This window comes from Macrobrachium rosenbergii, chromosome 24 (assembly GCF_040412425.1).
Source record: "Macrobrachium rosenbergii isolate ZJJX-2024 chromosome 24, ASM4041242v1, whole genome shotgun sequence".
Classification (NCBI taxonomy): Eukaryota; Metazoa; Arthropoda; class Malacostraca; order Decapoda; family Palaemonidae; genus Macrobrachium; species Macrobrachium rosenbergii.
The window spans coordinates 38,553,483-38,568,192 of NC_089764.1; the positions used below are offsets into that span (position 1 = coordinate 38,553,483).

The 14,710-nt window shown below is 38.4% G+C and overlaps 1 protein-coding gene across 1 annotated transcript; it reads right to left on the reverse strand.

The window, feature by feature from the left end:
• Window positions 1-410: 410 nt before the first annotated feature.
• LOC136851860 (uncharacterized) lies at window positions 411-2,805 on the reverse strand. Its single transcript, XM_067126174.1, has 2 exons — window positions 2,693-2,805; window positions 411-1,982 (listed from the first exon to the last, which is right to left on the reverse strand). Exons 1-2 carry the CDS (start codon window positions 2,803-2,805, stop codon window positions 752-754), a joined length of 1,344 nt encoding a protein of 447 aa, XP_066982275.1. The 3' UTR covers window positions 411-751.
• Window positions 2,806-14,710: the final 11,905 nt, after the last annotated feature.

Below are 14,710 nucleotides of genomic sequence, written 5' to 3' on the forward strand. Positions count from 1 at the left end.
TGGAAATAGGTATTTGAAGCCACAGCCTAATTGGCAAAAATATGCAATAATGTCTAATGTGAATAATAAAGGCACTTACCAGAGTAAATCTAAGAAATTGAAAGGGTAACTTAGCTAAATATAGACGCACCCAGAGAGAGACTATGTAGACGTCATTACTGAAGGCCCTCCCACTCATTGATACTCTACTGTAGTATGACGTAGTTACTAGACACTCCAGTCAAAAATAGCCACTTTATGAATGAAGACACACAAACAGCTACCCTATACACTTCTTCTCTCTCTCTCTCTCTCTCTCTCTCTCTCTCTCTCTCTCTCTCTCTCTCTCTCTTTCTTTATATATATATATATATATATATATATATATATATATATATATATATATATATATATATATATATATATATTTGCTTTAAACATAACTACATTGTAGTGCAATATGATACTCATAATTCATAGTCTAAGCACTTGGGCTATAACATAAATTTTATAATCCATTAATCCAATTATTCTGTTGAACTGCATTAAAACTGAAATGTGAAATAAACTTATACAAAGATTAAAATATAAAACTATGTAAAAGCATATGTTGTTGTTTGTTTAAGATTAAGACAGAACTTGTTCGAATCTGAGTCTTGCTCATTGAGCAGACCATAAGTAAAGAAGTTTCGTTACAAATACAGAAATCAATATTTCTACATGAGTAAAGAGAAAAAAAAAGAAAATAGAGAACACACAACCAAAATAATTTTTATTCATATTCATCATCGTCATCATCCAGGTATAGGTCTTCTATATCCTCGTCATCCTTGTCTAAGTTTATAATGATAGGTCCAACAGGCTCTTGAATGTTGTCCATTGACCAATACCCATCCTCAAAGGCTCGAGATCGTTTCACTGCAGACCCCCAAACACTTTCAGTGGCCAAAAGCTTGGCTTCCTCCAGTCTTGCCTGCAAGTCTGCCCGGGTGAATCGCTGTAAAGATGAACGCACATGACGTTTCATACACGCCCATACTTGCTCAATGGCATTGAGCTCTGGGTGGGCAGGTGGCAGACGCACCACCTCGTGGCCCCACTCTCGAATTATGTTGTCCACGATGTACTGTGGTTTTGGCCTGTTCTGTTGACATATGAGCAACAGCTCAGGTCTTGTGGCACCGTCTGGGGCAGGGATTCGGCGACTCTGAAGCCAGGTAATAAGGTCTGCTTTCTTGGTGGCCGTGGTAGGACACCGACACTCGTCTAAGAGCTGGCTGTGATAAGGTGCGTTGTCGAGCACCAACACTGATGGTTCAGGCAGCAATGGTAGAAGCTGCGTTGTTAACCAGCATATGAACAGCTCGCCTGTCATTTCCCCGTGGTAATCGCCACTTGTACTCTTTGCAGGATAACAAAGGAAAGAGCCTTCAATAAATCCATTTGCTGTGCCAGCTGCTACCACCACGAAGCGCTCTCCCTCACCAGGTGGTACCTGTCGGTTATGCGTGGCACTGGTAGCAGGTTGTGTGGTGTCCACCCACTCTCTGTTGTGGCTCATTCTGGTGGTGAACCAAGTCTCATCGACATATACTATCTCCCTTCCATCTTCTGGATGGCGCTTCAGAGCCCGGAGAGCCCCGATCCGTCGGCAAACCACATCAATGGACTCTTTTGCAAGATACATCTTTCGTTGAGACGTTTTATATCTGAATCCCATATCTTGCAGGAGCCGCCACACCGCTATCTCGGGGGTTGTTTCAAGGATTGTGGTGGCTGTCTTCAAATCTGTCATCAGGGTTCTAACAGTAAATACTTGCTTTGCAGCAAATATCTCGTGAACAAACCTACGAATGGCACCCACTGTAAAATTATCAAAGACTTGTGGTATAGGAAATACTTCGCCAGCAAACTCATGTGAGATCACTGATCTGTTACGGTGAACAATCTTCCTCACAGAAAGCGACGTGATACCCATGAAATTTGCCACACGGTCGTAGGGCCTGTGTGGTCAAAGACCAGTATTTAGCCAGTGAATAAAAATGCATTATATGTTATACTTTGTTTTCTCTACGCAAACATTCATGCAAAGAAATTGATAATATTATAAGTCATAATAATCACATTAATATTCGTCACAGTTATTGTCATTATTGTTGTTATTAATATAATCATCATTATTGTTATTATTCATACTTCGACATCAAGGAAGAGTATGAGTAGAATATTTAGAGATATATAAATGCTTTACATATATGAACTTAGACATATATAGTACATACATGCATATACACATAATTTATAAATGAAGCTTTATATATAAATGTGTGTGTGTGTGTAGGTACAGTGTGTGTATATATATATATATATATATATATATATATATATATATATATATATGTGTGTATATATGTGTGTATATATATATATATATATATATATATATATATATATATATATATATATATATATATATATATATATATATAAGGAGATCAGTAGAATAGGTAAATTGTTAAATATGGTTGATGAAGAAAAATTCTGTCATCTCTTGTTCTTATTGTGAAAATTTAGAAATACATTAATATAAACAAAATATTTTTATATCTCATTATTTTTCCAAACTCGTCATTCAAGTATTACCCTATAAAATTTAATTTAGGCTTCCTGTCTGAATCATTTGGTGTTTGTGCATGATCTGTTATCCACTTACCTGTTAATATTAATCATATGACGCATGCGGTTCTTTTCTTTATTGCATACTGCAAAAACACGCAGCACGAAAGCGGTCTTGCAGCCACGAGGACAATTGGCCAGGCCTGCCATAAGTGAAGCACCAGACAGCAGTTACGTAGAACAGATTGGCTTTGACGTATGAATGCTCTGCTGTCCTCCTGTTATCGGCGTGTTTACTATTGTGAATGGAAAGTTTACTGGGTATTACGTCTGATGTCATACTTCACGTCACAACTAGCCTCTCTCTGGGTGCGTCTAAATTTAGCTAAGTTACCCTTTCAATTTCTTAGATTTACTCTGGTAAGTGCCTTTATTATTCACATTAGACATTACTGCATATTTTTGCCATTTAGGCTGTGGCTTATTTCCAAAATGTGACCCATATCCGATGTTTTGGTAGGATTTTATCAACGAAAATCAATTGGACACGGCCCTGAAATGCATAGTAAGTTGAACTGACCTTGTTGTTTTTGGAAAGCCTTTCAGTGTTGTCCTTTTTGACATCATATTGTGAATGTCAATAGATATAAACAGGAGACTCGGGAGATTTAAAAAGAAATAAATTGAATTCACGGGAAATAGAAAAAATAAATAATTATTATGTGTATCCGTAGCACCTCATTAAACCACCTTTGCTGTCCCCTGATCCCCTTTCTCTCTCTCTCTCTCTCTCTCTCTCTCTCTCTCTCTCTCTCTCTCTCTCTCTCTCTCTCTCACTTGCGCCCTCTTTCCATAACTCCTGGAAATTTACCCCTTCCCTCCACTCCATAAACCACCTCTGTAACTAACACCCCTCCCTCCCCTCCCTTATCTGACATACCAACCCTACCTCCCCCCGACAGTACCCCTCCCTCTCAGGCGCCTGTTCTCTCACAGTTATTGACGACACATGCTGAAGGGGGACAGAGGCTGTCCACTGACCCCTCATCTTATCTTTGGCATTTGACCTTTGACCCCTCACCTGTCTTTATATTTTCACGGGGTTATTTACTATGTGTGTGAGAGAGAGAGAGAGAGAGAGAGAGAGAGAGAGAGAGAGAGAGAGAGAGAGAGAGAGAGAGAGAGAGAGAGAGACGTAAATAGGCACATATTATTTGCATATATCCCGCGTTCTTTCTCGAGAGAAACTTCGCGCAACTGAAGCAACTGTGGGAATCACTGACGACGCTTCATCCGAATCTTATTATTATTGACTTCAATTAATTCAACTTTACACTCGGGAAGGAGGAAGGGATTTTGTTGGTAACGTTTGTGGATAAATTCTGTCAGTAAATTCTTTCAATAAATTCTGTCAGTGAAAATTGTCAGTAAATTCTCTCAAAAAATTCTGCCAATAAATTCTCAATAAATTCCGTCATTAAATTATCAGTAAATTCTCTCAATAAATTATTTCAATGAATTATGTATATTAATACTATGAATAAATTTTGTCCATAAATTGTCAAAGAATTTTGTCAATAAATTCAGTCAGTAAATTCTGTCAATAAATTCTAGACGTGGGAAATGTACTTTGAACGTAAATTTTTTGGTTTTTGACTTGAAGAGGAACTAAAACTGCAGACTCCTCGTCATTTCTGTGCTCTCGTTGAGACCTGTCACCGTGACAACTCTTCATTGTGCGAGATTTATCTCCCCTGAATTTCTTCAGTGTCGTTTGCGCATGCGCCCGAATACGAACAGCGAAATGAGTGGTATCTGAGATGGATCAAATTTGCAGATTTCCCGAATATTGCTGACATTCATTGATCAGATCTGAATAGATACTGGTGCTCATCACATACCTGCCCCCGTGCATTATAATTTGCCATGTTTTATTGTTTTTTTTTTTTTAGCAAATTCGAGTATAATTAGTTTAGAAGCCATCAGGTTTTCAGTTTATTTATCAGGTGCATTATATATCTGTTCCATTACTCTAAATCGTTGTTGTGATTAGGGAATAAATTTGCCTTTTCCTCTTAATTAAATAAACTACTTTTGTTTACCTTTCATCTCTCTCCCATATTATTCATCAGAAAGGGAAAAGTCAGAATGTGACGAACTACCTCATCGAGGCCCTCTCGACGTGATATACATTTAGAAAGAGCAGTGAACCCCACGTCTAATTCTCTGTCTCCTCTCCTTCTCTCTTTCTCCAACCTAGCTGCGACCCTCAATAGTCGTCCAACAGCTAGGTATATAACTCAGTTCTTAGGTCAACAGAGGCACACTGCATATTGAGAGAAATCGTCTATCTGTTCCCCCTCGTCCTGTTCAGGAGTCGAACGCCGGTTTTCCAGTTATGAACTAGACGCATTCTACAGGCTACAAGGCTAAGGAGAGAGAGAGAGAGAGAGAGAGAGAGAGAGAGAGAGAGAGAGAGTTGATTGCCCCTTTTAGTTTAACAGCTGATTTCATAGGCATCAAGAACCAGTGTCTCATAAACCTCTTTTCCATTGACACTACTTTGCGTTGTAGGCCACTTTTTCTTGGGTTCAGGGGGGGGGGGCGGGAACCCTTTCTTCTGTTTCTCTCCTCCCTCTCTCCCTCCCCCACCTCCTCCCCTTTCCCTTGCAATGTGTCATAAGTCTTCCGAGTGTCATTCTCCATTCTGAAGCATTGTAACTTCATTTCCCTTTGGTCTCATTCTGTCAAGAGTCGACATTCCACTCTATTCTTATTTTCTATTCATTTTTTTTCTTGTTTCCTATGAAAAGGAGGAGAATCTTTTCATCATCACTGTGGATAATTCCAATCAAGAGCATGTCTTGTGAGATTTCATTAGGGTTTGTCCTTTGGAAGAGGTTTTCTATATCATTATTAAAAAGGACGTGTTATCTCCCCTTCTTAGTATTCATGTATTTCTCTCTCTCTCTCTCTCTCTCTCTCTCTCTCTCTCTCAGTCCATCTGTCATCTTGCATAAAACTGAATCATGTGTATCCTTCAGATAGAGAGAATTAGCTGTTCATTAAATATATTCCACGTTCGTATGAGAACGGGTGATTATTCTGGTATCCTGAGACGGACGAATTGCAGTATACCTGGGCTATGATTAGAGAGCAAAAGCTAATATATGTACAGGGAATTCTCAGAGTGATGAAAGACAATGTATTTGGGAATCCTTTTCCTAAAACAGAATAAGGAAACCAGTATAATATTTCATTCTTAAACTCTGCTATAAATGTGATCTCAGTAAGCTTGTACAGTATGCCTCTCACAAAAAATAAAAATTATAAATAAATGAATAAATAACTAAATAAATAAATAGATCTTAAATTTAATTGCCACTCAAATTTTCATCGATATATCTGGCAGAAATAATCATGACTATAATCGAGAAATTGTTAAATCGTCCAATATTTTCATATTTATTTAGTCCAAAGGCAGCTTCCCATCGACCCAGCATCCTACAAAGCAAGGCATCCCATCAAATTCCCAATGTTTCCGCCTCCAGAGGAAGGGGGGAGGGGGTGTGTCTTAGGGAGGGGGATGATGGGAGGCAGGGAGATGGAGGGGAGAGTCGGGGTTTTAATAAGACCCACTATGGAAGGCGGTGGAAATGCTGTCAGCAGTTTCAGATGAGGGGTCGGGTTTTATTGCCTACAGCAACGAGGCACCCAGGAGGATCTCCGTCTGATTTAGCAGCCGTGTGGAAGGGACAGCTTCAGCCTCCAAGTGGAAAAGAAAAGCCGCAATATTTTGGGAGACAGGAATGAATTACGCGAGTGGGGGCTGGGGGAGGGTGGGTACCGGAAAAAACTAATGGTACGTCCTGAAAAAGAAAGGTTTGGTCCTGGAAAGAGGGTGGTGAGTCCTGGAATAGGAAGGTTGGGTTCTGGAAAAGGGGGGGTGGGTCTTGGAAAAGGAGGGGTGGGTCTTGGAAAAGGAGGGCTAGGTCCTGGAAAAGGAGGGGTGGGTCCTGGAAAAGGAGGAGTTGGTCCTCTAAAAGGAGGGCTGAGTCCTGGAAAAGAAGGTGTTGGTCATGCAAAAGGAGGAGTGGGTCCTGGAAAAGGAGAGTTGGATCCAGGAAAAGGAGGGTTGGCCCCCAGAAGAGGAAAGGTGTGCCCTGGAAAAATAGAGATGTGTCCTGGAAGAGGAGGGATGGGTCCTGGAAAAGTAAAGGTGTGTCTTGGAAAAATAGAGGTATTTTCTGGAGAAGGAGGGGTGGGTCCTGGAAAAGGAATGGTGTATCTTGGAAAAATGGAGGTGTGTCCTGGAAAAGGCTGGGTGGGTCCTAGAAAACTGGGGTTAGTACCGGAAAAGGAAGTGTAGGTCCTGGAAAAGAGGGGCTGATAGCTTCCTATAGACTTATATAGACTCAGGGTACTTCCACAGTAAAGCAAAACATGCCGTAAACGTTAAAACTTACCACACACGCGTCACAAACAGGTTGAATACAAGTCGTCGACTTATTAGTAGCTCTAATCAGTTATCCATACGATTATCCAGCACATCCAAAAGTTAGTTTTTCACTTGAGGTTGCTGACCGAAGTTTTAAAAATTGGCTACAAAGACCACTAGGTCTAAGGTCTGTCCGAGGGGTCAAGCTAATGTCGGCCACTAGAAAATAGTGGCCATTATGAGAGGTGGCCATCAGTCGCTGAAAAGTGGCTCAGTCTTTTCTCTTTATCTCACCCCTGCCCTTCTTCTTCTTCTTGACTGCAAACTTAATGTTATTCAAAATAAGTTCCTTGCATCTAATAGCTCCTTTCCGAAGTGCGTCCATGTGTGTAGATCTTCGCTAGTTGCTCGACTTATGAATCTCCTCCTCCTCCTACACGACCGCCTCCAGTCTTCCTGTTTTCTTCCTCGCCCTCCTTATCCTCCTGAAGCCTCGTGGTGGCTCATAACGGTCTCTTTATTCGACGCCTTCCGCCACCGAGGATTCGTGGGCTCTTTCGCAGAGGAAGTGAAAGAGAATTTCTTATGTATGAGGCAGATTCCCTGTGGATGTTTATGAAGTGTGTTTGTATTTGTTTGTTTGTTAGCATGGCTGCTGAGTGGAAGGTCTTTTTAGAAATCGGCCACAGGATTAGTTACTTTATAACGCATCATATTCAAGTCCTTGTATAACGCATCTTTGTTCTATTCTGTACGCATAAGGAACTTTCCATGTCAGTGCTTGACGTTGAACTCTACATAATGTTGCAATGAATGAGGTTGAGACATGCTTTTGTAAATTCTTAATGAATGGTTTGATAACAATGTATTTGTCTAATTACATTTTAGATATACTGACAATTACAAACTTCCTTTTCCTCCTTTCTTAGTTAATGTTCTTCTTAAATTAACTAATTCAACAAAGCTAAGTAAAGCTTAGGACCTTTGTTTTAACTGAATCTGGTCAGCAGTTAGTAATCTCACAGTAGTGTAGTTTTTCGCTGCTGAGTGAAATAAGGTCTTTTCAGATATCGTTCTCAGTATTAGCTACTTTATAATGTATCATATTTGAGTTCCTGTATCGGTACGTCCCCTGTTATTGTTTTTTTTTTTTCTTTTTTACGCGCAAAGAACTTTCTGTGTGAGTGGTCAGACGTTGGACTGTACATAATGTTGTATAAATGAATGAGGTCCGGATAGGCTTTTTGTAAATTTGTAATGAATGATTTGGTAACAAATGCATTTGTTTCATTACATGTAAGATTTACTAACAATGACAAACTTCCTTTTCCTCTTTTCTCAGTTAATATTCTTCTTAAATGATCTAATTCAACAAAGCTAAGTAAAGCTTAGTACCTTTGTTTTAACTGAATCTGGTCAGCAGTTAGTAATCTCACAGTAATATATTTTTATTAGGGTCCTTCAGTCAGTCTTGCTGTCCAACCTCTCAGACTGTTACTTCTTAGTACAGCTGTGGGGTTTCTCCCAGTTCCACCTTTAGATCCTTGTATCTCCTTTATGTTTTGGGTGTCTTTATCTTGCTGTCCAACATCTCCAACTCTCTCCTTTCACTGTGTGAAGCGGCGAGTGGCCGAATGTGTTCCCCAGTGCTTGGCTTGACAGCCTAAAATTTCACTGAATCACAAACTCTTTATTATATTTTGTACTGACTCAGGAGGGTCCTCAGAGTGCAGGAAGGATATTCAGATCCTTCGCTTGACGCTGCGTCTCTGCTTGATGTTTGTTCTTCTTCGCCGTCAAAGGCTCCAGGATTCATGGTTCCTGGAATCCAGTTTGTTAAAGTCTATGGATCCTGGAATTCACTTTATTAAAGGCTCCAGGATTCATGGGTCCTGGAATCCAGCTTCCAGTTCATTAAAGGCTCCAGGATTCATGGATCCTGGAATTCTGGAATCTAGATTCCATTCGTTAAACGCTACAGGATTCATGGATCCTGGAATCCCAGCTCCCAGTTTGTATGCAAATACATCACACACACACACACACATAAGCACGTGAGTTTGACGTTTAACTTTTTCTCAGAAAGGTGAAAAACGCACCGTGTCGACTGGAATATTGCCTCTGAGGATGATCTGAAAGAATGACGCATCTTTTGTGCGTAATGGTATTCAAACAAGTGAAGGTGTTCCATGGAATAACTTAATTCCAAGAATATGTCTCGTAATGGTCATCATGCTTCTGTAGCCCTGAGCCCTGAGAGGTAGGCAACGGGTGTGGTTAACGTTCCAGTTTCATCTTTTAACAAGTAAAAAATGCGCCGAAGTTTCTGCATCGTAGTCAAGTTTTTGTACAGCACATAATACTGTATGAAAATTTCAGCCACGGTCCGTTGGTGGCCTGTTTAGTTGTGTAACGGTGCACAATCATGGCAAACTTTAACCTTTAAAAGATAAAAATCACTGAGGCTAGACGGCTGCAATCTGGCATGTTTGATGATTGGAGGGTGGATGATCAACATAACAATTTGCATCCCTCTAGCCTCAGTAGTTTTCAAGATCTGAGGGCGGACAGAATAAAGTTCGGACGGACGGACAAAGTCGGCACAATAGTTTTCTTCTAAAGAAAGCTTAAAAAGCGCGGTGGGAAATAGGGGGGGGGGGAGAGGTGCCGGTTAGGGATGTCTGCAAAACTCGAAGCAGACCTGAAGGGGTCAGGTGCAAGCGGTGGGTGGTCAGTGGGAGTTTAAATGAAGGAATTTCCATCCTTTTCCTGAGATGACAAGACATGACGTCATTCGTTGTATTTGTTCGGGATCAGGGAAGGTCTGACGTCATCGTGTGTCCGCCGTCTTTTGTTTCGTCACAGACAAACCTTATCTTGACGACCTGTCCATCGACTGCACAACGAAATGGCGTCACTAATGTAGGCCTTGCGTGCGTCTTGGTTCGTTTCCAAATATTTTGACTTCATTCAACAGATTATTCGCTCAAATATTTTGGGACTTTCGTCATTTCGTTAAAATCTTAGGAATTTATTTAGTTCCCATGAATATTTTCGAAAAAAATTCAGTTCGTAACCAAAGGCCTTCAAGGAGAAAATAACTGCCAGGCTTTTTTTTTTATTAGTCGATAAAATGTGGGATCCATTATTGAATTTACTTGAAACATAACTATATATATATATATATATATATATATATATATATATATATATATAATATATACAGTACACACACACACATACACATATATATATATATATATATATATATAATATATATATATATATATATATATATATATATATATATATATATATATATATATGCATATGAATGACAGTTCTTACAATTTTCATTCCTTCTATCTCTGTCTCTGCCTTACTATCTGTTCTCTCTCTCTCTCTCTCTCTCTCTCTATCTCTCTCTGGAAAGCATTACTATTGTGAATAAGGGCTTTTTAAACCTAATTTGCATATAGCAAACAGCTGTTGCAGAAAGCATAATCATTATTATTATTATTATTATTATTATAATAATTTATTATTATTATTATTATTATTATTATTATTATTATTATTATTATTATTATTATTATTAGTAGTAGTAGTAGTAGTAGTAGTAAAAATCTTTTGATGTTTGTGATCTAGTCAGTTTGTTTTTGACACGAAACATTGCAAGTTTCATTATTAAGCTATGTATTCATTTATTTATCTGTGTTGTATTTAATAAAAAAAACAAATATCAGATTTTTTTCGCAACGAATTGAAGTTTTATCAGTGACATTTTTTTTTTAAGACTTATTAAATCATGATTACATTACTTACGCTTGACTTGAACAAATTCCTGGGTTCCTTCTTAGTTTTCTGTAAAAGAAAACTATTGTGCCGGCTTTGTCTGTCCGTCCGCACTTTTTCTGTCCTCACTTTATCTTTTCACATTTTTTTGTCTGCACCTATTCTGCCCGCACTTTTTCTGTCCGCACTTTATTCTGTCCACACTTTTTGTCCGCACTTATTATGTCCGCGCTTTATACTGTCCACACTTTTTGTCCGCACTTTATACTGTCCGCACTTTATTCTGTCCGCACTGTCTCCTGTCCGCCTTCAGATCTTAAAACCTACTGAGGCTAGAGGGCTGCAAATTAGTATGTTGCTCATTCACCCTTCAGTTATCAAACATACCAAATTTTAGCCCTGTAGCCTAAGTAATTTTTATTTTATTTAAGGTTAAATTTAGCCATAATCGTGCTTCTGGCAACAATATAGGATAGGCCACCACCGGGCCGTGATTAAAGTTTTTATGGGCCGCGGTTCATACAGCATTATACCGAGACCACCAAAGGATAGATTTATTTTCGGTGGCCCTGATGATATGCTGTAGCGGCTGTCCGGAAAACTCGATTGCGCCGAAGAAACTTCGGCGCATTTTTTACTTTTATTGTTTTTGTTTCAGAACCCTATTTACATAGTTTTAGGTTTAAAGAAAAAAATATTTATTTATTTATTTATTTATTTATTTATTTATTTATTTATTTATTTATTTATTTATTTATTAATTTATTTATGTAAAGATTCCTGGTCTCTGGGATCATGGTCACGTGACCTGGGGCTGGCGTTATGGATTAGAGACAGACTCTGGTCGGTCGTTTTATTTTTGTCTTTTACACGACCTTTTTTTTTTTTTATCGTTGATCTACTTCTTGTAGAGGGAACATGCCTCCTTTTAAAAAAGCGATAATTTACTTAAATAATATTGAATCCTTGAGTGAACAAAATATATTTTACTTCAGATATTTAATTTTTTGGCGCGCTACAAGGAGGTGATAGGCCTATAGGCCTATGAACGATAGATTTAACTAATGAAAGTATAACAACACAATACAAATATAGACTGAATTACTAAAAATACTTAAAAATCCGATATTATATTTGAAGCTACTTCACAAAAACTACAAGGTCACAATTTTGCTCATAGCAAATACTTTGGTAAAGTCTTTGCAGGAATCTCTCTCTCTCTCTCTCTCTCTCTCTCTCTCTCTCTCTCTCTCTCTCTCACACACACACACACACGGGAAGCGTAGAAGTTTTGGGGTTTAACAAAATTTTCCTTGAATTGATGATGTCCCTGCTTTAGGCTTTAGCTTCCGGTAACATTTGGTTAACTAACCTATAATTCCGTCCATTTATGCAGGTTGGAAGTTTTACTTAAACCCTAAATTTTCTTCAACTCTTTCAAGATCAAAGGTCAAGTTGAAGTCACATTAGGAGTCACAGGTTAGTGTGAACAGTATCACTGGGTTAGAATTTTTTTTTTTTTTATGGTATTTTAGATCGATACCGTAAGTCTGCGAATGGAATAACAAGCTTCTTGGCAATAGGGAATGACGAACTTTTGCGAAGAAAAATAAGAGAAACAGAATGAATTTATCAATTTATACTTATAAAACTGCAAAGGGACAAAGGAATTATGTAAATAATGTAAATAATAATTTTATAAAATTATATAAAATGAAACATTGTAAACAGTTAACGACTGACTTTTGCTAAACGGAGGGTGGAAGTAGGTGGCGTGCCAGATGTACGGTGTGTCAACTTTCTGCGTAGTGTGGCTAAAGTGCGTGTGTGTGTGTGTGAGTGTGATGTTCGTTTACATCAGGTGGTCCTGCTCATTTCGTGTGTAAATGAACTTCGAAGCGTAATCCGTGTCGGTAACTGTCTTAAGAACATTCGAAAGCTGTAATTGATCTGTTATAAGATAAATTAAACAAATATAGAGTGCTTTAAAGTGACGTCATCATGGCCTCAGTGAAACCGGTGTCTGGTCCCTCGGTGACAAAGGTAAGGAAGGATCTACTTCAATTCTTTCAGCTGCATTTTCGCGTTAAATATATTAAATTTCTTATTTATATCGTAAAATATATACGTTTATAGGCAGCCATATTTTGTCGTTATTGAACAAGATAATGGTGTGTCGTTTGGTTTAAAGACGGACTTATCCTCGGCAAAGCCAACCAACCTAGGCCTATGTGTACGCGACAAGATTGGTCGACCTTTTGGTTTGTAAGTTAATTCAGGTGTATTTTCGTATTTAAACATTACATTTGAGGCTTTGAATCTGCAATATATGATAGGCACCCATTTACTTGTCGTTACTGAATAATGTGAGTAAGGTGTGTCCATTAGTATGTTAATGACGTATCTTTGGCTAAGCCAAGCCTAGGCCTACGTTTCAGAGACAGGATTGATTAACCCCTTGGTTTGTTGGTTTAATTCAGTTGCTTTTATATATATTTTGAGTTTATATTAAATGTGCTGAGACATCCATTTATTGCAGTGGTTGATTAATACTTTGGTTTTCCGGTTGATGGCATTCCTGGGCTAAACTAAGCCTTGGGCTGTGTTTTCGAGACAGGATGGGTTAACCTGTTGGTTGGTTAAGTAAGATTACGTTTCGTTATGGCATCACTGCCCTTTCACTTGACTCATCAAAGGGTATAAGAGGCCTGCTTTGGACCTCTGGACTATCAGCCAACAGATGCTTCTCAGGAATACTATAGTAGCTCAGTACATTGCTGCCAGACGCCACATTCCTGCCATTGACAAACATAAACATTTTGTACGCTTTCAGTTTCGGTAAAACGTTGTAGTCAGGTTTAATTTCGTATAAGTTCCCCGTTATTGTTCTATATGAAAGCTCATTTTTGCGTGACGACGGTCTTTTCCTTTTAACTTAGCTTTCATAAGTGTCTTTAACCACTCCACTGGCGAGAGAGTGTGGCTTTATTTAATAATAATAATAATAATAATAATAATAATAATAATAATAATAATAATAATAATGTTGTATATATTTTGTTGTTGAGCCCACGGTCCATTCTACATGGATCTTGTTTTGCCATTATTAACTCCAAAATGGTTAAAAGTTACACGATTATTACTGTAGAACGCTTTACTGTCACGTAAATACCTGCTGAAGTATCTTAACTCTTTAACAGCGGGGTTGAATCCCATTACATCACGGACAACTTTTTATTATTATGTTTCTGCTCTTGTCTCGAAAAACAGGTTAAGGGAATTGGAGAAATGTGTTGCCCTGATTTGCGAATGTGGGGTGGAGTGTGTCACAACACCCTCGACTCATTTTCGACAGTCCATCAGAGTGAAAGAGGTTGTGGGGGCGGAACCTGAATAGTTATTTTTATCTCGTCGAGAGAAATTCCGTATTTAATAGGCGTAAGATGGTGCACGTTTAGACTAATTTCTGATGGCTTAAGTCGTCTCTCTTCTCTCTCTCTCTCTCTTGTTGTCTCTCTCTCTCTCTCTCTCTAAAACATTTTTCTCATCAAACATTTTGACGTCATGACACATGGGCCGATCACCTAACGTTTGTTGCAAGTTTCTGTTAAAGCTAAATCTGTTTTATGAGGATTTAACATTTTTTTTTTTTTTTTTGGGACGAATTTGAGATATCATACTTTTGGAGTTATTTTGAGAATATTAGTGCTTTATTTTTTTTATTTAACAGATATGGTACTAAATTTTATCATGCAATTACCTGAAGGGAGAAATAAATGGTGAACCAAAGAGAATCCACGTGTCTTAATATGGTACTAATGAGATTTCAGACTTGGTTACAAGGCTGATTTTGAAAAAAAATATTAATTTTCTTAACCAAAT